Source organism: Megachile rotundata, chromosome 8, assembly GCF_050947335.1.
Source record: "Megachile rotundata isolate GNS110a chromosome 8, iyMegRotu1, whole genome shotgun sequence".
Lineage (NCBI taxonomy): Eukaryota > Metazoa > Arthropoda > Insecta > Hymenoptera > Megachilidae > Megachile > Megachile rotundata.
The window spans coordinates 8123952-8148032 of record NC_134990.1 but is presented as its reverse complement, the minus strand read 5'-3'; the positions used below and the strand labels follow the sequence as shown (position 1 = coordinate 8148032).

Sequence of the window (24081 nt, the reverse complement as noted above, 5' to 3'; positions counted from 1 at the left end):
CCAAATGAAAATCAGTCCAGCGTTGGTCGCCGGCGAGGGCGCATCTGACAACAGACACGGAAGGAACTCGAGGACACTTTGGCCAGAGATCCGTGCACTCGCGGTCGGTCGATCAATCTCGAGGGAATCGGGTTTACGATGTTAACCGTGCTCCGGGAGTCACGGTGCTGACGGTCAGACGCGCTCTGGGAATCGGCGGGGATCGGGCGGCGCGGAAAAACTGATCGGGACTCGGTCGAACGAGCTCTTCGGGGACGCGTAGCCGTGTGCCACGACCGGAGGAGATCGTCGTCGTTGTGTAGCTGGGTTCGGTTTAACCCGACAACACCGGGGGAGGACGTCCGGCCGGGTACCAAGTCAGCTGCGGACCTACGGAGACGAAGAGATGTCCTCGGTGCCCGACGATGCCGCAGCAGGGCACAACGTTGCTGAAGCTTAGTGCGTGCATGGTGTACGCGCAGGGACACGCTGCAGGTCCTCGAAGGCTGTCACGTGCCCCTGGTAGAGCGGAAACGATGCGATTCGCGTGGCCCAGCCACGTACGTCTAGGTGGACCCTGAACATCCCGGTCCGGTTGATCGTTCTCCTTCGGAGGGATATCATTTCGAGTGCCTGCGGTCATTTCTCGGCTGATACCTGCTGCTCGACGTGTTCGCGGCCACGTGCGAGGACAACCGAACAGTGAAGAGGTGGAGGAGGCGGAGAAGAAGCCGGTGGTGGTGGAGGTGGTGGTGATCGAGGAAGGAGCGAGTTGCTCCGATTCCTCAATCGTGCAAACATGAGACGTTGGACTCTCATGGCGGCTATAGCCCTGGCTGCATCCGGTGAGTCCGGCTCTTCGTTTCTTTCTTTATACGGATGCTTAGCGCGAGTTTCGACCTCGTCGACCACGTCTTCGCACACGTGGATGGTTGTTTTCCTTTTCTTTTCTAGTACGCGTTTTAACCGTTTCCTCTCTTATTGACTCTGTCTGCCTTTGCGGAGATGTGCTGTTTGAACCGTCGTGGTTTTTGTTTCCTCTTTTTTGTTTCTACAGTGTGACAGTAATGTGACGCGAACGCACGAGACGGGGCTCTGTGTAGTAGGTCGAGCCGTAGGGATTTGCATACGAGAACGGTTTTGTTCGGCATCGAGGACAACCTTTAACGCTTTAAGTCGCGACAATACCGAGAGCACCGGGACCGATGAATCTTCCCTCTTGAATAATGATGTCTGCCAAGGTGATCTTAAACGTCCAACTGTTACGCGCGATAGTGGACAGATCGAAATTCAGGATTTATATCTATCAATGTTGATAGCCTCTTTTCAAATATATCTTTAGGTCAATGGAACTCGAGCATTTGTTTATATGTCTTACGCTAGAAAAGTTCAATTATATGAGAAAGCTCAGTTTTCATAGAATTATAAAACTTTCATTTCATCAGTAAATTAATCTCATAAGTTTTTTAGAATATTTTAATTTGTTTATATGTTTGATACAGAAATGTTCAATTAAATCGTTATTAATGAATTAATATCGTTATCAGTTTTTTAAAATATTGTTATTTGTTTACGTTTTTAGTAGACGGTATGAAATTGTCCAAATATTCATATATTTATATTGAAAACGTTAAAAAGAACAAGTTTGTTTCCTCAACTGTTTGTTTTGACAAGTCCTAAAACAGCTATGAATTTAGAGCCCAAAATACATATAGAATTAACTAACAAACAATAAAAAAAAACAGGCTGACTCTAACATTCTGAATGTCAGTATGTGACAAAATTATGTATGAAACTAAAATAATCGTAACTATCCTAAATACCTGAAAATCAAGTAATAAATAAAAGCTATAAATCTCAATTTGAGTAGTAACGAAATAGTAAATAATTAAAGATGGCGTACCTCGAGGCAAGTTCAAAGTTCGTTTACCTAGGCAGGTGTTGAAGACCCGCGCTGATTTTCGCACCAAAGTGTATCCTCGTTGTATAAACGTATTCGAAATTGACGTAATCAGCGACGTTTTCTGCGTGACGTGCTCGCAGCGTCTCGTTAACACGCTGATTTTTGCTCACAGACTGAACGTACACACTCGTCACGAAATCACCGCAGTCTAAATATTTGCACACTCATCTGACGGGGTATTTTTGTTAAATTTCGTCGCGACACGCTTCAAGCGAGTTTTCTTTTCCCGCGGTAACCTGTTTGGTAAACCCCGCCGGAAGTACTTGTCAACAAAACATAGAACGCGATCATTCTTAGACTTCTCGGAACAATGCGCTTTCGGTACTAAGATTTTAATCTTACTTCACATTTCATATATATACCAGAATCAAACTTTGAAATTTAATTTTGTTGTGAAATTTATTGTGGTGTATTGTTACATTCGTTGGGGGGAAGAAACATCTTAAAGTAGAGGTATTTTTAGACTCATAATCTTCTGGGGTCATAAGGACCCTGAGAATGAGGAGAATAGATGCCTGATAATAACAAAATATGTATTTTATGAATTATCTTGCAGGAATAGGTTAGAAATATGTAGGTTTGGTTCATATGTTGCTTGTCCAAAAATTACACATGTTCAAGCCACCATATGAACATTGTATATTACTCCTGCTACATGCATGAATGACCACTAAAATGATGAATTATCTTACAAAAATTGGCTACAAATATATATGCTAGGTTCATATGTTGCTTGTCCAAAAATTACATATGTTCAAGCCACCATATGAACATTGTATATTACTCTTGCTACATGCATGAATGACCACTAAAATGATGAATTATCTTACAAGAATTGGCTACAAATGTATATGTTAGGTTCATATGTTGCTTGTTCAAAAATTACATATGTTCAAGCCACCATATGAACATTATTTATTACTCCTGCTACATGTATGAATAACACTAAAATTATCAATCATCTTATGAATTATCTTACAAGCATTGGCTACAAATATATATGTTAGGTTCATATGTTGCTTGTCCAAAAATTACATATGTTCAAGCCACCATATGAACATTGTATATTACTCCTGCTACATGTATGAATGACCACTAAAATGATGAATTATCTTATGAATTATCTTACAAGAATTGGTTACAAATGTATATGTTAGGTTCATATGTTGCTTGTCCAAAAATTACATATGTTCAAACCACCGTATGAACATATATTACTCTTGCTACATGTATGAATAACACTAAAATTAATTAAGAAGATAAGTAAATAAAACTCCTCCAGGAAAATTGCAAGTAAAAAGAAAGTAAAAGAGGTTTCAACAACATCTTACACCCTACTTGAAGTCAGCTCAAAGGACATCAAAAGACTTGACTCGTTACTCGAATTCGAGTAATTTGACTAATTTGAACGAGGCTTACGGGTGTACGGAGTTGAAAAGGTTAATTGACACGATGTCGAAGACCGTGACCGTTAGGGATCTGTTTATTCTGTTTCGCGTAACATGTTTGATTAATTGAGACATCGTCGCCTTGATCTTCGACCTCTGTTACATACAAATACAACAATCGACGACAAACGTGGGCGTGAGAAAAGGTTCCCGAGAAATCGACGTTCACCCACGCGATTTTGTGTAGACCTGTATTCTACGAAACGAAGGAAAAAGTTAGGTTAGGTGAAATGTTGCGTGTGAACGTTGACATCGGTGGATTTGAAAAATCGAAACTCAATTTCGAGGAATAATTGAGGAAACTCTTTTTGTTATGGAGGCTTTTGTGTTGTAGTCTTTCAAATCAGTTTTGTATGTTTTATGTAAGGGTTCTGTTGTGGTAGGGTGGTTCTTTGAACGCTGCAAATGGGGCGTGTGATTTAATATATCATTCGGAGTTTGATTTCTGAATTTTTGAATTTTGCATTTCCTGGTTATGGTATTGTTTATGAATTATAAACTATTTTTGGTTTTGAACAGTTGTGTCTGAAGTAGGAAATTATTGAATAATTGATGTTCTAAATTTTTCATTTAACGAACTTTAAAATTTCTCAAGTTTTATACTATTGAGTTTATGAATTTTCAAATGTTTAAGTGGCTGAACTTCTAAAGTTTGAAATATCTAAATGATCTTAATTTTCAACCCCCACAACTTTGAAATTAAATTTCTAAATACCTAAATTGTTAAGTTTCTAAATTTCCAAATTGCTCAATTATCAAATACTTATGCTACCATGTTTCCAGATTTCCAAGTTTCTAAATGATTAAATTTATAAACTTTAATTTGCAAATGACCAAATTTCTCAATTATCAAATACCTAAATGACCGAATTTTCAACCCTCAAAATTCTAAACGATGAAGTTCCTAAATTTCCAAATTTCTAAATGATTAAATTTCTAAATTGTCCCATTTCCAAATGATCAAATTTCTCAATTATCAAATTATTTAGGATCGAATTTCCAACCCGCAAAATTTTAAATGATGAAATTCCTAAATTTCCAAATTTCTAAGTGATTAAATTTCTAAACTCCCCAATTTCTAAATGACCGAATTTCTCAATTCTCAAATACCTAAATAATCGAATTTCCAACCCCCAAATTTGCAAATGACCAAATTTCCAAATTTCCAAACATTGAAACCACCACTCCTTAAATTTCCAAATACTTAAATCAAATCTCCAAATTAAAAAATTTGAAAATAACCCAATTTTAAAACACTCCATTTCCAAATAATTAAACTTGAAAATTTCCAAATTTGCAATTAACCATACCCTCAAATTTATAAATTAAAAAATGTACGAATTAATAAATTTTGTTTTGGGTATAGATTTACCAATACATTGATTAATTTCGATATCTGCGTACATCTATGAATTTCCTAACAAGATTTCAAGCACATATGTACAATATACAATGCACATACAGTTTGTACACATGTGTACACGCATGAGACATCCACTGCGTGTGAAACATGAGCTGACCAACAGAATGCTAAGCATACCAATTTCAGGCTATGCTGAATCATCACATGAAAATGATTATCATTAACAAAGAATACAGAGATTATTCAACTACGTTTCTCTAATAACGAAACATAATAACAAAATCATTCTTTTGTATGATTGAAAAGAAGCAGAAGACAAAATTTATCGATGAGGTACTTATAAGTTTGGGAATGTTATATTGTAAACTTGTATGATATTAATTTTGGGAATTTCAAGGTGATGAATTGAGAAGTATAAAATTATTAAATTTGGGACTTTTAATGTGGTAAATGAAGAAGTATAAAATTATTAATTTTGAGAATTTCAATGTGATATACGAAGTAGTATAACAGTACAAATTTTGAGACCTTCAATGTCATAAATGAAGAAGTATAAAATTATAAATTTTGAGAATTTCAAGGTAATAAATAAAGTAGTATAACGTTACAAATTTTTAGACCTTCAATGTCATAAATGAAGTAGTATAAAATTATAAATTTTGAGAATTTCAAGGTAATAAATAAAGTAGTATAACGTTACAAATTTTTAGACCTTCAATGTCATAAATGAAGCAGTATAAAATTATAAATTTTGAGAATTTCAATGTAATAAATAAAGTAGTATAACGTTACAGATTTTTAGACCTTCAATGTCATAAATGAAGAAGTGTAAGATTATAAATTTTGAGAATTTCAGTATGATAAATAAAGTACTATAACAGTATATATTTTGAGATCTTCAATGTCTTAACTGAAGAAGTATAAAATTATAAATTTTGAGAATTACAACGTGAAAAATAAGAAAGTCAGATAATTTGAAATTAAAAGTATAAATAATACAAATTTGCAAAATGTAGTATTAATACTTGCAGTGAAATTGTAGTAAAGTAGTAGTAAAGTAAAGTGGTAGTAAAATAAAATTGTAGTAAGTAAAATTGTTGTGTAGTAAAATTGTAATGCAGTAAAATTATATGAACCAAAAATATTATACTATTTTTAGCAATTAACGTGACCATATCACACGTGTCTACTAACTTGGCAGCTGAAAGTAATGTGTGTCCCCATGATTAACATGCCAACTTATCATACGCGTCATGTAATAATGTATCTGTTATCAAACATATATTCTTACAAGTTAGCTAAATCAACCAACTTATTCTTATAAGTAAATAATATTTGTTATAAAAAAATCGAACAAAAATTGAAGTGCAAGATCACGAATTCAATTGTTATTTTACAATAAAATTCCAGCAAAATAAAATACCGTTCGTTTACGATATTTCGTGGATTACTTCCACTATTCTCTTTCGTATTTCTCCGTCACCCCCTCGTAAATATCCAGCTGCAGAACGAAGACATGATCTTTTACAATCCATGTAAAACGTCGTAAAACCCGGAGCCCTTATCTCTCGTTCGCGGCTACCAGAACAAACATAAACTTAATAAGAAATCACCTGCCAGTTTTCCTTTCTCGTCTTATCGTCATAAAAAGCAAATGTAGTCACTTTATACGAAAAAATATCGACAATGTTGAAATATAACTTTCGGATTGCTTTACTGCGTAAACAGTCAAATACAGAACGTAAACAACATACTTAATAAACTGTATAAATTGTATAAATAATTCACAATTTTTGTACATTATACCTTCACAAATTATTAGATACATAATTTAATTAACAATTTATTTTAAAACGGTTATGAAATCGACGTGAACAAAATATTGAAGCACTTGTTTTGTTACAACCGTTTTATTTAAGAGAATAAACCGTTAATCACTTGTTTACAATTAGTTTCAGTCTGAAATAAAATTTAACTGAAATATAATAGTCCGGTTTCAGTTTTAAAAATTTGTGTATTTATTTTTAACAATAATGATGAATGCACAATTATTATTTCACTGGTAAAATTGTAATGAATGAGGGTGTTAAAAAACTTAAAACTGTTATTTTTAATATAATATAATATTTAGTGTAGTATTTAAAATTAATGGTATCAGGTAATCGATGAAAGACACGGCCATTTTGCTGGTTGATGTATTAATCTGAATTATACGAAATAAAATGTGTAAATTATAGAAAATGAGAGTGAAAGGTTAGAAATTAAATAGCAGCACTCTTTGTTAGTATAGCTATACCCTTAGTACATCGTTTGTATAACCATAATCTGAATATGTCGCACTAAACTCGATACGTTTCACTGTGGCAGTTCTCCAGTTAAGTAGAAATGACTTGCATTAGTCAGACATAATATAAAAAGTCTACATCTTAAAATTTAAAAATTTCTTACTTGTTCTGCTACAACTATTTATATTAAATTATAGTTTTCTCACTATAATTTGTCCACTACGTTAAATTTTTTCACTTAATTTGTTTATATCCTTCAGTTAAGTAGAAATAACCTGCATAAGTCAAACACCATTTAAAAAGTCTACATATTAGAACCTATAAATTTGTTATTTGCTATTCTACAACTATTTATAATAAAATTATAGTCTTTTTACTGTAATTTGTTCACTACGTTGTATAATTTTCCTGATATTTATTTCAATTAACCATAACTCGTAATTACATAAACAGCATTGGTTTCCATTAACTGCCATTGTAAATTAATCGAAATTCCCACTAAACAATGACTTCATTTCCGATGAATTTAAATGCGCGCGTGATTTTGATGATGTTTGTTTACCATTAAACAGGCTTTCAATTATCCGACCAATTTGTATAATAGAGTTTTGAGATATGTACTTTGACCCAATAATTTATTTCAATTTTTATTATTTTATTAGTACCTTGAAACTTTAATTACTTCATCGAGTATAAAATTAGTGAATTTAATTATAAAATTACACGGTTGTATAATTACACGAATGTAAATAATTATGCTTGATATATTCTTCATTATTCAATTGTGTTTAATTTATTATACAAATTTTATTGTTATTGATTTTAATTGTTGAACACGTGATGTTCAAGTCCATAATGATCAATTAAATATTAAATACAAATTTTTTACATTTGGATGATTAAAAATAACCTTGAGATGATCTTGACAGTGGCTTTGAAAATTAAACAGCAGGTTTTTATAATAAATATGTGCAGTAAATTTATATTCATACTTTTATTACTGGTACAATATAAATAATATATTCAGAACATCTCTGTTAGAAGATGTCACTTAAATATTCACCTCATACAAAACTTTTCAGATCAAAAGTTGCTCTACTTGAAAGTGAATGAAATACATTTACCTTGAAGAAGCATTAAACTACAATTTTCTTGGAACAAATAGTTTAAAAGATTTGTTCAAACCTTTGGATAAAAAGTCTCATTTTTTCTAAATATATGAAATATACCTTCATTAATTTCGTGCCATAATTTTCAACCCAAATATTACAAAAGCCTATCTACATAAAAAGGATAAGTTCTCATTTCTAAAATATAATCTTGAAGAAAACAGATGCTCCCTCGAAATTACTTTTTAAACTAGAAGTACAGTGAATCAAATACTGTACTATTATCCTAAAAAAATTAATACAAAAATTCATAAAAATTTGTAACATAGATATTTGACTATCTTCAAATAAATACCGTCAATACATCACTAGATGTATCTCAATTATTACAATTTTTATGTTAAATCCGCCAATTCCAAAATTTCGACTTTTTCAGAACTTGCAAATCCTTAAAAATCACTGGATCCTCAAATCCTCGAACTCCCAACTCCCGAAACCTTCAAACGTTCACCCCTAAATCCCCAAATTTCCAAATCCGTCACTTTCAGAATTTTGACTTTCTCAAAACTTGCAAATCCTTAAAAATCACTGTATCCCTAAATCCCGAAACCCTCAACCGTCCACCCCCAAATCCCCAAATTTCCAAATCCGCCACTTCCAAAATTTCGACTTTCTCAAAACTTGCAAATCCTTAAAAATCACTGTATCTCCAAATCCCGAACCTCTCAAATGTCCACCCCTAAATCCCCAAATAATCGACTTGTAATAATATAAACTCGTAATAATAAAAACAGAAAGTAAAAAATTGTAACATAAGTTAATATTACAAAGAGAAGTGATATAAAAATAACAAGTTTTTTCACAGAAAGTTCGACAAGTAGAATGTATTCTTCATTAGAACACCTCGAATGATGAAATGCGGTCATTAATCGACACATTAGGACATAATCAGTCATCATTGAGTAATCCATAACGTCGGATACTCTTCGAGCCATCAATTTGAAACACGCGAACGCGGCTCACCAGTTCGATTCACCAGATCTGACGAGGAGCAATGGCTTTTCTGTTCGCTAGGGCTCTCAGCGAGCAGTATTCGAGCATCGCATCAGCCCGTTGGCAACACGTCGCGTCGCGACATTGCGAACGACCCTTTACACGCGTCGATGAGTAGAATGGCGGGCTCGTGATCAGGGCTGTTGCGAGTTCCCTGGTACGTGTTCGGTATTACGTATCTGAGACTGTATTCTGCGGGCAATTTTGTGTCGAGAGTTCTGCAAGATGTTCAAGTATCGTTTATTCGAAAATTCATGTATTTTAGGGCATTTTCAAATTTCGGAGATTGTAGGTTTTGGAGATTGCAAGATTTTAAGATTCGAAGATTGTAATAAGATTGTAAATTTGCAAGTTTTCAAGCTTGTACATTTTCCAGTTTATAAGTTTGTAAACTTTCAAGTTTGAATTTCAGAATTTCAGATTTTCAAGTTTGGAGGTTTTCAGATTTTCAAATATTCAAGTAATTGAGTTCTAAATTTTTACAAGTTTTTCAAGTATTTCGAGTATTTCAAGTATTTTCAGTATTTCAAGTTTTTTAAGTTTTTCAAGTTTTCAGTATTTCAAGTATTTCAAGTATTTCAAGTATTTCAAGTATTCCGAGTATTTCAAGTATTTCAAATATTCCAAGTATCTCAAGTGTTTCAAGTATTTCAAATATTCCAAGTACATCAAGTATTTCAAGTATTTCAAGTATTTCAAATATTTCAAGAGTTTCAATTAATTCAAGTATTTCAAGTATTTCAATTAGCTCAAGTATTTCAAATTTTCAGGATCTTAAGTTTTTTAAGTTTTTAAAGATATCAATTTCTCAAGTTGTTCAATCCTTTAACTTTTACGTTTTTAAATTTTTAAGTTTGTAAGTTCTTAAACTCCAAAATTATTAAATTCCCGTCTCCAAATTTCCAAATTTTCAAATTATAAATATTCTAACTCATAAATTTCCAAATTTTCTAATAAAAAATGTTGAAAATCTGCGAATTGTCATATTCGATCATTAGAAAATCGTAAACTTTCAAATTGAAAAACTTGAAAATTTCAGAATATCCAAATTTTCATATATTCGATAATTCCAAAATCCATCACAGCTTCAAAAGCTTGAGAGTTCCAAAATTCTATGTAGAAAATTTCGAAAATCCCCATATTTCCAAATTCCAAAATTTCAATTTTCCAAAGCTTGAAAATCTAGAAAAATCACTGGATTCTCAAATTCCTAAATTTTGAAACCCTCAAATGTTCAACACCAAATCCCCAAATTCCAAAATCTGTCAATTCATAAATCTCGACCTTCTCAAATACACAAATCAATAAAAATAACTGGATAACCAAATCCTCGAACTCCCAAATCCCGAAACCCTCAAACATTTAACCTCAAATCCCCAAATCCTAAAACCCCAAAAACCGCAAAATTCCAAAATCTCTACTTTCCTAAACATGCAAATCTATAAAAATCACTGGATCCCCAAATTCTTGAACTCTCAAATCCCGAAGGCCTCAAATGTTCAATCCCAAATCCCCAAATTCGCCAATTCCAAAATCGTGACCTCCCCAATCACGCAAATCCATAAAAATCACTGGATCCCCAAATCCTCGATTTACTAAATCCCGAAACCTTCAAACGTTCACCCCCAAATCCCCAAATTTCCAAATCCGCCAATTCCAAAATCTCGACTTTCTCAAAACTTGCAAATCCTTAAAAATCACTAGATCCTCAAACCCCGAAACCCTCAAACGTCCACCCCCAAATCCCCAAATCCAAAAATCCCGAAATCGTTACACCGTAAAAAGATTTGCAACGTGATTCAGTCGATGCGTCGTCGCGTTTTCGTTGGCCTGGACTTGATTCCGCAGCGCAACGGTTGGGTTTGCACGCGCGTGGGGCGCTCTTGCCCTCTGCGTGCGTAACGTCGGTCGCACGCGTGTGGGTGGTCGTGGGCGTGCGTGTGTGGGTGTACGCGAGCGGAGTATCGAACGCGCGCGGCTGCCCGCTTGAAAAGCGGAGGACAGTGTACCAGAGCCACCCTCGCGATGCTTGCAAGCTTGCGCGCGCGATCGCGCTCCCACACACGCGTACCGATTCCTCACCGTCGCGTATATAGCCGTCTTTCATGTACTCTCTCTTTCTGTGCCGTTTCGCGCGGCGTGCTGCGCGGGCGCCGCTCTTTCGACGGACGCGATCATGCACGTCAAGAGTGAAAACTGTGCCAAACGCTGGCGAGAGATGCTAGGGGAAAACAAGCTTCCAGCTGCTGGCCGCTTTTCATACCGCGGCTTTAACCCTTTCGTTGCGGATCGCTTCGATGCGTGCTGCTGGGGTAATTTGTTGCGAACGCTTGCTTTGAGTAATTGCATGATTGTGTTCAATTTTTGGGATGGTGGGGTTTGTTTATTATTGAACTGATGGGGGATTTAGTTTGTTTATGGGTTGATGAATTGAGGATAAAACGATAGTGTAGGTTCGAGGTAGATATTGGAGGTTCTGTTTGGATGGTGTGTATTTTTGACGAGTGTGAAGAGGCTGAGTACTTGTTGATTTTTAGAGCATCTGGGTTTAGGGAATTTGTAAAATTTTGAGAAGCTTGAGAATTATGAGGAATTCGAAGAGGTGTAGAATTTTTAGAAGTTTGAGACGATGAAGAATTTTGAGAAGTTTCAGAAGATAAAGAATTTTTAGTAATTTGGGAAATTTGAGAAGTTTAAGAGGTTTGGAAAGTTTGAGACTTGTGAAAAATTCAAAGAGGTCAAGAATTTTGAGAAGTTTGAGGCGATGAAGAATTTTTAGTAATTTGGGAAATTGGGGAAATTTGAGAAGTTTGAGAAATTTAAGAGGTTTGAGAAGATTCAGAATTGGGCAAAAATTCTAACACGTCAAGAATTTTGAAAAATTTGAGATGAAGAATTTTGAGAAATTTCAGAAGATGAAGAATTTTGAGTAATTTGGAAAATTTAAGAAATTTGAGAAATTTGCTAAATTTCATAAGTTTAAGAAATGTGTGGCGTTGGAAATTTGGAAGCTAGGGAATTTTCATATATAGAAATTTAATAATCTAGTAATTTTGAGATATGGAAAATTAGAAATCAGGGAATTCGAAGATATGAGGAATTGGAAATTGTATAATTTGGGAATATGAGGAGTTAGAACTTAGGGAATTTGGGGATTTGTGGAATTAGAAATTAAGGAATTTGAGATATGAAAAGTTAGTAATTAGGAATTTTGGTAATTTGGCAATTTGGGAATTTGAGAATTGGGAATTGGACATTTGGGGAATTGGTAATTTAGGGAATTGATAATTTAGGGAGATGGAAATTTGAGAGATGGGGAATTGGGAAGTTGAGAAACTGAGAAATTGGGAAATTGAGAAATTGAGAAATTGAGAAATTGAGAAATTGAGAAATTGAGAAATTAAGAAATTGAGAAATTGAGAAATTGAGAAATTGAGAAATTGAGAAATTGAGAAATTGAGAAATTGAGAAATTGAGAAATTGAGAAATTGAGAAATTGAGAAATTGAGAAATTGAGAAATTGAGAAATTGAGAAATTGAGAAATTGAGAAATTGAGAAATTGAGAAATTGAGAAATTGAGAAATTGAAAAATTGAGAAATTGAAAAATTGAGAAATTGGAAAATTGGAAATTTACCAATTTGAAAATTAGGAAGTGGGAAAATGGGAATTTGATGAATTTGAAAACGTACAGAATTTGAATCTAGTGAATTTACAAACTGTAAAAATTTCAGTAAAGTTAAATCAGAAATTAGGAAATTTAGTACCAAACTAGAACTTAAAAGACTATTTTGAATTCCATAATCTAGGAACATAAAAAATTAGAAGTTAGTAAACTAGAAGTCATAGAAAGTAAATTAGAAGTTGTGAAATGTAAAAAATACCGTACTCTAGCGATCAGAAGTTACAAAATTAGAAGTCATAATTAAAAATTACAAAAATGAAAAAATGTTATAATCCGCGACATAAAAAAATTAGAAGTCAGCAAAAAAGTCACAGCGTACAGAAAATAAAAAATTAGTGAACCCAGAAAGCAGCGGAGCTGAAAACTTAAATACTGAACGCAAAGGAAATTTAAGAACTTTGAAACAGCAGAAATTGCAAAGTCCACAAATTTTAAAGCAATAATGAAAACGAGCGTTCTCACTGAACCGGATAAATATTAAAAGTTCCTTATATCATCCCAAAACAACCGTGTAAAATTTTTCAATTAAAATTAGGGCCAATATTTTTAGAGGTAACGTTATTAATAACTTCTTGGCAAAGGAATACGGTTATTTCTTCCATAATAAGAAATTTTTTTCATTATTCTTCTTCGTCTTCCTCATTCCATGTGTAAGTAGCTGACCTGGAATCGAGCTTTTATAATGGAAATGTTATTGCACCGAGGACGTTACGATAGAATGACAAAATGTCAACGTTTCTTCTTCACCCTTACACGGATATAACTGTTATTATTACGTTATTATTATTAAACTTTTATTCTCGTGTCACCCAACGAAATTGCTTTATTACTATGGTTTTAGAAAATATAAACAATGGCGGTTTATTCACTGAAAATTTGTATTTCATTCAGAAGTGGGTCATTCTAAATCGATCACTTTAGGACGTCACCATCTTTTTTTGCTCTAATCAAAATATGTTGTAGTCCACGTGAAATTAGGGAGGGTTTAAGTCATCATTTTACCGGTTTCGCATTTTTTAAAGTATAACAAACTTTCAAAGTTTGCAATCTTTATCCATTCTTGCGAGAATAGGCTTTGCTTAGAAATTTTTTTCTCAGAAACTATTCAACCGATTTACCTAAATTTTCTCTTGTTTTATTCATAAAGGATTGGGCTATTTTAAAATATTTTTTTTAATTCCGTCAATGGAATGGTGACGTCCAAAAGTGATCGATTTGTAATGATCCAACTATAAAAGAGGGTGGTATTTTTTATGGAAAATACCTCGTTTAAAAATAGAGATTTACCTGTTGATTATTAAACCACCATACTGAAATTTTAATTTTGTATAAATTACTGTAAACAAATCATGATCTTCACGAAAATTGTAAACTAGTTTAAAACGAATTAAACTTGAAACGAATTTGAAGTTGAAGATTTGAAGCAACTCTCTCCCGGATGCGTTCTCCAGAAGAATTTCTAAGTTCATCGAATGAAACGTTCCATGAAATTGTCTACGATAGAAGATTTCCCATGGTGACTTTTGAACATCTAATTATGAAAAAATAGCGGAGCAGCTAAACATATAGCATCGGTTAAATCCCTCGGAAACTCATCGCGTTGTAACAGGAAACGAGTTCTGACTACAAGATTTCTTCCTGGCTGCTTCTTCTTCGTTCAGAGTCTTTAAAATTTCAAACGTTACGCGGGTGTTTCAATTAAACGTAGGTGGTGCAAACTCTTGCTCTATTTTCCCTGACAATTCTCTTTCGCGTCGTATCTGGTCAACTGTGGAATTCCTCAGTTCGTTTTCCCTCTCTATCGTTCCCCCCTTTTAATTCGTCCATTTTCTTCGATTCTTTTACCTTTACTTTTCTTCTCGTTAAAACTTCACTGCGGTCTCTTTTATTCCTCCCACTTTACGAATTGCAAAAAGCTGTTTCATTTATCAGAATATTAATTGCCCTTTCTGGCTAATGGCACAATTTTTTTGTCTGTGCAATTGTTTTTTAGACACGGTTTTCAGTGTATAGAATTCCTCAATTTTTAAAAGTAAGTTGTATCAAATATGTGTTTTAAAATTTTTAAGAATGTGAGACTTGAAAGTGACATTTGAAATTGTACAATTGCTCAATTTGAACATTACTGAATTTTTAAAAATAAGTCATACAATAAACATTTCTAAATTCTTAAAAATATGGAACAAAATTTTTACTTTGCAACTTTCAAATTTTTATCTCCAGAAACTCAATTTAAAAAATTCCCAAAATTGAAATATCTGAAACACAATTTTTCTTCCCTTCCAAATTTAAATTTTCTTAAAAAGAAAAGTTAAGAATTAGTAAACTGAGCAGTCGGTACAAATAGCATTAAACTTATTACATTTGATAAAAATATCGAATAAAACCATTGAGACTTGGAACAAGTAACAAGACGAAGCCCGTTGAAAGGGACGTAGCATTTTCAATCCCACCCTGAATACTCGATTACTTGGATAAAATTTGAATTGCAGAGTTGTTTCGCGAGAAACTTAAAATTAATGGTCGAGGGGGTTTGTTTCAGTTGGGTTTCGTTACGAGATACCGCTGTAATTGACACGACTTGTTGCAACGTATCGGGGTGGCATTGTTTCCCCGACAAAAAGGGCGAAATTAACCAGGAAACGGGAATCTTTTTCCTCGATATTTTCACTATTTCCGACGGTAAGATTTTTTTGGCACGTACGAACCAACGTTTTCGACTGTTTTTGCATCCGCAAACAGTCACAATGGGTGGGGGCGAAACAAGCTCGCGATATTTGAGCAACAAGGAACAAAGCGCGGTAGTTAGTTTGATTTACTGTTCTGTCAAAATTGTTAAAAATGTACTGGGTGTTCGTAACAATTCCAATTCAACCAGCAGCCTGTGGCAATTATGAGAAATGTTTTAATAAACTCGCTGACATATTTTACATTCTTCGGTAACGACATCTGTATGTAACGAAAATAACTGACTTAATATCATAAAACTAAATTATTAATTCTATAATTGCATGGCAATTCATTTAATAAAATTAGAAGAATGTTCAACAAAAATTTTAACCATTGATATTAACTTTACCTCACAATTTATTACAAATCAAAAAACCTTGATGCTTTGAAAGATGTAACAATACATTTAATAAAATTAGAAAAATATAAACAAAAAAAATGTTAACCCTTGATATTACCTTTACCTCACAATTTATTACAAATCAAAAAACCTTGGTGCTTTGAATGATGTGACAATACATTTAATAAAATTAGAGAAATGTAAACAACAAAAATTTTAACCCTTGATTTTACCTTAACCTCACAATTTATTACAAATCAAAAAACCTTGATGCTTTGAATGATGTGACAATAGATTTAATAAAATTAGAAAAATGTAAACAACAAAAATTTGAACCCTTGATATTACCTTTACCTCACAATTTATTACAAATCAAAAAACCTTGATGCTTTGAATGATATGACAATGCATTTAATAAAATTAGAAAAATGTAAACAACAAAAATTTTAACCCTTGATATTACCTTTACCTCACAATTTATTACAAATAAAAAAACCTTGATGCTTTGATACTTTCATACAATAGTTTATATTTTTGAAATCATGTAACATATGTAACATGTTTTCTGAAATTTTCGCAGACTTTGTATAGTGAATGTTTTAACGAAAGCTCTTTTCAATCATCACCGAAAACAGTCTACAAAATCATGGAAAGTCGAGAAAACTTTTATTGCCATCCCACATAACTCCGCAACTGGGACGTTGATAAAATGGTAGTCTGTTCTTTTACACCTGGGAGTAGCAGAAACAAAGTTGAAAGATTCATAAACGAGCGAGGAGAATGAAGTCGTTGAAAATAATTTTTCATTGACTCGAAAGGGGTGAAACTTGTCTGGTAGTACTCCCAAAACTCTCATTTGCTCGATCCCTGTGTTCTGATTCGTTCGGTGCGACCATATTTAACCACATTTTGCATATTTAACACGACGTCTGTGGTTTGTCGCGATTAGAACTCCTGACGGGATGAAAATGAACCGTGAACTTTCAAGAAATTATTTTCTCTCTCGAAAACGAAAGAGGATTCGTTGAGGGTGATGGTCTGTGGTTGGATTTTTTGTTTGTTTTTGGGATAGGAGATGGGGGAGGTGGAATTTGGGGTTTGGGGTATTTGAGAGAAGATAATTTGGAGATTTGAGGATTTTTAAAGTTGAGATTTGGGGATTTCGATATTTTGGGAATTAGAGATTTCGGGATTGGTGATTTCGGGGTTTCTGATTTGGGGGTTAGTGATATAGGGATATGGAATTTGGGGATGTGGATATTTGAAATTTAAGAATTTACAAATTTGTGATTTGGGAGATTGAAAATTAGCAAATTTGGGATTTGGAAATTTGAGAATTAGGAATTTGTGATTTGGGGATTTGTGATTTGGGGATTTGAGATTTGGGGATTTGAGAATATGGGAATTTGAGAATTTCTAAATTTGAGAGTTGGAAATTTGAAAATTTGCAAAACTGAGAGTTGGAAATTTAAGAATTTGCAATTTTGAGATTTGGAAATTTCAGAATTTGCAAAACTGAGAGTTGGAAATTTGAGAATTTGCAATTTTGAGATTTGGAAATTTGAGAATTTGCAAAATTGAGAGTTGGAAATTTGAGAATTTGCAAAACTGAGATTTGGAAATTTGAGAATTTGCAAAACTGAGAGTTGGAAAATTGAGAATTTGCAATTTTGAGATTTGGAAATTTGAGAATTTGCAAAATTGAAATTTGTAAATTTGAGAATTTGCAATTTTGAGATTTGGAAATTTAAGAATTTGCAAATTTGAGAGTTGGAAATTTGAGAACTTGTGAATTTTGTAATGGAAATGTCTGGATATTTTGGGATTTTGAAGACCTTTACAATTTAACATAGAGATTTTCTACGATTTTTGAAGTATTTCAAGTTACACTACTTACTAATCGAACTCACATCATCCCTAAAATATGATAAATTGTTAAAAAAGCAGAAATGAAAATTATTTATTAAATCAACTATAGGAGTGAGTACTTTATTCCACAAGTTTGAAAATATTCAAAATTACACTATTTACTGATGGAACCAATATCATCTCTAAAATATGATAAATTTTTTTTAAAAAAGCAGAATTGAAAATTATTTATTAAATTAATTATAGCAACGAGTACTTTATTCCGCAAGTTTGGAAATATTCAAAATTATATTATTTACTGATGGAACCAATATCATCTCTAAAATATGATAAATTGTTAAAAAAGCAGAAATGAAAGTTATTTATTAAATCAACTACAAGAGTGAACACTTTATTCCTCAGAAAAAATATAAAGCTGTAAAATACAAGAAATAACGAAGAGTGATTTCTCGTACACGAAGATAATTATTTGCGACACTTCATAATGCAATCTTCCGATTATCGCTTCGGGATATTTTCCCGTGGGATATTCAGAAAATTATTTCCCGCAAGAAAATTCTTCCTTGATAAGAAAGAAGTACACACCATTCAGAAGTTACAAATTGTAGTAAACTGCCGCTGCAAGTAAAAAGCTTTAATTAAAGTTCGCTTTTTTGCACCCGATGGACAGGAACCAGAGACGGAATAAAAATGATAAAACATTTTCAAATGGAACATAAATGTAATAAAACGCACGTAATGCGTTTATTCTATTAACTGAAGGTCCATGAATATTTGGTCACGTGGCTTTTCATAGAAATATTGTTTATTGTGTTCATGAAATATGCAACACGCGTTGATGCAAACTGATGAAATTGCAATAAAAATACATATCAAAATCATCCGAACATGTACGAATAAATCAAACAGCATCGATTGCAGTTTAAATAATTTTTGACGTAAAAACTCGAATGAAATTTTGTTGAACGTTGTGTTTATTAAATACTTAACTTCACTGATTGTATTATGATAAATACGAGAGATGAAATGTGCGTCTTCTTTGAGAAAAAGCATTTCTAAAATTGCAAAATTTTATCGCAAACTAGAAATTGCATGCTGAAGAGCAGAAGGAATTCCGTCAGTTTCTTGAGAAGAACTTCATACATTTTCGTAAAGTGATTTCGTTCGCGTGTTTCTGTACAGATCGTTCAGAAATGTTTAATATGACATGCAATATTTAGTTGTTTATTTATTTATTATGGGAGAATGTATGTATGTGCGATTTTATTTGATTTATACTATTTTTTATTGTTAAATATAATTTTAGTGTAATTTATATGCTACTAATTTTGGGTTCGGATTTAGTTTCAATTTAGGCTATTTTTAGAAATGATGTAATATTTATAGGATGCATGATTTGTATGATATTATTTGATTTATGTTATGCATTTGATATTTGTGATTTGTATCATTTATATGATTTATATGATTTATAGGATGTATACGATATATGTGAGTTATATGATTTATATGAGTTATATGTTGTTATATGATTTATGTGGTGTATTCGATATATGTGATTTGTATGATTTATTTGATTTATATGATTTATGTGATGTATATCATATATGTGAGTTATATGATTTATATGTTATTATATAATTTATGTGATATATTTGATGTATGTGATTTGTATGATTTATATGATTTATGTGATGTAGATGATATGTGTGATTTATATGATTTATGTGATGTATATAATATATGTGATTTATGTGATTTTTAGAATGTCTATGATATATGTGATTTGTATGATTTATATGATTTATAGAATGCATATGATATATGTAATTTATATGATTTATATGATTAATATAATTTATATGATTTGTATGATTTACATGATTTATATGATGTATATGATATATGTGATTCGTATCATTTATACAATTATATTTATTTGATATATGTGATTTGTATGACTCATATGATTTGCATAATTTACAGAATATATATGATTTGTATGATTCATATGATTTATGTGATGTATTTGATATATGTGATTTGTATAATTTATATGATTTATATAATGTATACAGTAAATTATAAATTACATGATTTACAAGATAACATAATTTAAAATTAATTTACACTTTATCATCTAACATCCATATTCAAATACGAATATAATTTCCAAAATTAACCTAAATCAAAACTAATACAAGAACCGAAACTAAATCACAAAAAATATGTTAATAATTTAGTAAATAATATATCAAATAACAAATAACAATATATTTAATAAATAATAATATATAAAAAATTTCGAACACGAAAAAAGTAAAATTTTTATAAATATTCTTAATGAAATGGCGAAATGTAACATTTCTTATGTAAACGACACACAGAGTAGCATGTATTTACTAGAGTAGTAAAAGAAGAAACAGGAAAGTGCACTCTGTCTTCATTTTCCGCCGAATAGCTTCCCCCATGCATTTTCATCTCACCTGAAAGCACCTCGGCTATATCGCGCGGAAATTTTGATTATCGAAAAAGCAAAATCCTTTCCGGTGTATGCGTTTAATGCGGGGAACAAAATCGTGACGAATATGCGAAATTCGAAGGACTCGTAAGGAAGATGCGGCTTCGGATATCCTCGAAATCCCTCGACAGTTTCAAAAAACTGCGGTTTCACAAACATCCTGGAGAATGAAATTTAAAAATATGCGAGAAATAAATGGGTCACATCTGGAATATTTTTATACTTCTACACACGCGAGTTTTTCATTTCAATCTTTTACTGTGTTTTTCTGCGGAGAAAGAAAAATTATATTTTCTACTCTTAAATTGAATGAAAAAATATAAAAATTCGTTGAATTGTTTTGTTAATTATTATTTGTAAATATTTATCTTTCGCTTCTAAGAACCTCAGTTTTTTAAACTTGATACAAATTTTAATTAGAATTTTCTCCAATTGCTTTTTGTTTTTTTATATTTGTGTTTTTTTGCATTTCGTGAAATGCTTTAATTGGGAGTTTTTGCAATGTATGAAATAATGGGTTTAATTTGTTATTTGAATTTGGGTGCATGGAAAGTTAGTGTCTCAATTTTGAAAATTGTTGAACAGGGGATGCAATTCGCTGAAATCAGTAGGGTTGAGTTATTGGATCACGTTAAATGCTAATATTACCTTATCGACATCGTTTATGCCGTGTACACAGTTTTTTTACCCCTTAGAACGAGCCGAGATCCCTGTAACTTTATCGACAGTTACGGCGTCACTGGGTTGAAATAGGCTAAGGAAATCTCGCTTCATTCTGTCGAGATTATTACCGTTGGAAAAACATTATTTTCTCTGTAAAAAAATACTTGAAACTCCGTGAAACCAGTTTTGTATGCACTTCAGTAATTTCGTGAACGTTTCTCTTTTATTTTAGTACCTTTTTATGGGTAATTTCGAAATGTTATAGTTTAAGAATGTTGTTCTTGGTAATTGTTTGTTTATTTGGTGAGAAAAGCCTTTAGATGATTTTGTGAGATTGTGGATTTTTAAACTTGAGGATTTGGGGTTTGGGGATGCAAGTTTCCAAGTTGGGTTATTTGGAGATTTCCAATTTTTATTTTTAGGAATTTGCAGATTTTCAATTTTTGTGTTTTAGAATTTGGAGATTTCAAATTTTTAAAATAGGGAATTTTTAGATAACAAATTTTTTAATTTAGGAATTTGGGATTTAAGAAATTTGTTACTTTCAAGGTTAGAAATTTGGAGATTTCAAATTCTTATATTTGGGGTTTCAGAGATTCAAATTTACAAGTTTAAAAATTTGAAACCTTCGAATTTTTATATTTGGGGTTTCAAAGACTCAAATTTGCAATTTTTTAAATTTGGAAATTTCAAATTCTTATATTTGGGGTTTCAGAGACCCAAATTTCCAATTTAAAAAATTTGGAAATTACAAATTTCTTTGAAAATTTCAATTCTTGCCTAGTCACGGAAAGCACTCTCCAAAACAACAAATAAAGAAATAATTAAATTGTAAAATATATAAAAGCCAGCACTAATTAACATACCACTAAATTAAATGTAATTAACTCCCGGGAGATAGCAAGAAATTAATAGCAGTAACAACAGTGAAAGGTAACAATGCATACAGAATGAGATTCAGTAGTGGAAACATACCCTATTATTAAATCTGACCTTGATTAGATCAACAAAGGCGTTGAACCAAACAGGATATGGAATAACTTATTCGCCTAGCTTTCCTTCAAACAATTTCCATTCATAAAATAATATTAAATCATACAAAATTTATTTTTCCTCTTCATTATCTGATAAATAAATTTTTATTGGACCTTTACACCTTTAATTTGTAAGTATGTACTTATAGATATATTTATAAATAGTATTATAAATATTGTTACTAAATTCATAGGTAATATTCTAATACTGTTATAGCAATAATATTATTGTTAATAAATTAATAAATATACATTGCCAGTTGAATTTGTGACATTTACATTCTTCGAACTAAATCATTTACTATATTACAATCTATTATACTATATTATATAAATGTACATAGAATATACAGGGTGTCTCACAATTTGTGTAGGTCCCTTAAATGAGGGGGTAGCTATCGTGATTCTGAATAAGATTTCCCTTTGTAAAAATGGAGTTTGAAGCTTCGTTTTTGAATTATTAAGGAAAAACACGGGCTAATCAGAGTGCGAGGGTTGCGCATGCGCAGATGCGAGAGCGACAATTTCGGATAACGCGAAGTTATCCAACGCGTGGTAACCCAATGCGTAGTAATGCGACGCGTGGTAATGCAACGCGTGGTAATGCAATGTGTGGTAATCCTACGCGTAATAATCCAACGCGTAGTTATACAACGCGTAGTAATACAGCGTGTGGATATCCAACGTGTAGTAATCCAGCGCGTGCATATTCAACGCGTAGTAATTCAACGCGTAATAATGCAACGCGTGGTAATTCTAAGCGTAGGAATCTAATGCGTGGTAATCTAACGCGTAGTAATTCAGCGTGTGGATATTTAACGCGTAGTAATCCAGCGCGTGGATATTCAACACGTAGTAGTCCAACGCGTAGTAATGCAACGCATGGTAATTCTAAGGGTAGAAATCTAACGCGTAGTAATCCAATGCGTAGTAATGCAACGCGTGGTAATGCAACGTGTGGTAATTCTAAGCGTAGGAATCTAATGCGTGGTAATCTAACGCGTAGTAATTCTGCGTGTGGATATCTAACGCGTAGTAATCTAGCGCGTGCATATTCAACGCGTAGTAATTCAACGCGTAATAATGCAACGCATGGTAATTTTAAGGGTAGAAATCTAACGCGTAGTAATCTAACGCGTAGTTAACCAACGCGTAGTAATCCAACGCGTAATAATCCTCGCGTTCTGATTGGTCCGTGTTTTTCCTTAATAATTCAAAATTGAAGCTTCAAACCTCATTTTTGCAAAGGGAAATCTTATTCAGAATCACGTCAGCTACCCCCCATTTCAGGGACCTACACTACACCCTGTATAATGTCATCAGAAATTGCATAAAAATGATACAAAGTTTATAAATAATTACGCGTATGAATTAAAAACAAATGAACTTACCCATGAAAGGTACAAATACCCATAAAACAGTAGGCAATAAAATATCTTCGAAAACAAGCGTCGAGGCAATTAATGTGTAATCTCAAACTGCGCATGAAAATTGCCGATCTAAAATCTCGATATTATTTTAACCGCGCAAAATCGATGGCCAATTGGAAGCGACCCAGTTGGTCCGGCACCGTGCCATTTTATCGATAACAATTACCCAAAACAAAGGACGCAAAACGTGCGAAAGCATGGTGTGACTGTTGATAAAGCGGTGGGAGAAAGGGGGCAAAAAAAAAGAAGGGAAAAACGAATGGAAAACGATGGACGAAATGACAGAATGTGCGACACTCGATGGTGGGTAAACCGCAGAACAGGATTTTTGCGTGTGTTGGCGGAAAAACGATGCCAGATTTCGCGTGTGGGTGTTCAAGTAAAAGACTGGGTGTGTTCGGAACTGTGATGTATGCACGAGATCCTTCGTCAACATGTAACCGAATATCAGATTGTAAGCTGTTGCGCCCGTGCCAGTGATAAAGCTTCGGACCGAAACTCACTTGGAAACTAACTATTTGCTCATATTGCCTCCCATTACTGGGCTGTACGAAACTTGAACAAGCGTCCGTGAAGCAGCAGGAAGTATGGTTGAGCTTGTACGCGTTCA

General features: G+C 32.8%; 1 protein-coding gene across 2 annotated transcripts in view; it reads left to right on the top strand.

Moving 5' to 3' along the window:
* Window positions 1–24081, top strand: part of nAChRa7 (nicotinic acetylcholine receptor alpha7 subunit) — a 317950-nt gene continuing 293869 nt past the window's right edge. Inside the window, exon 1 of one of the 2 annotated variants that reach the window (XM_076535177.1) lies at window positions 1–824. In XM_076535177.1, the coding sequence (XP_076391292.1) occupies window positions 779–824 (46 nt within the window). In that variant the 5' untranslated portion in view covers window positions 1–778. The remainder of the gene's footprint in view (window positions 825–24081) is intronic. The other variant, XM_076535178.1, reaches the window with a different exon arrangement.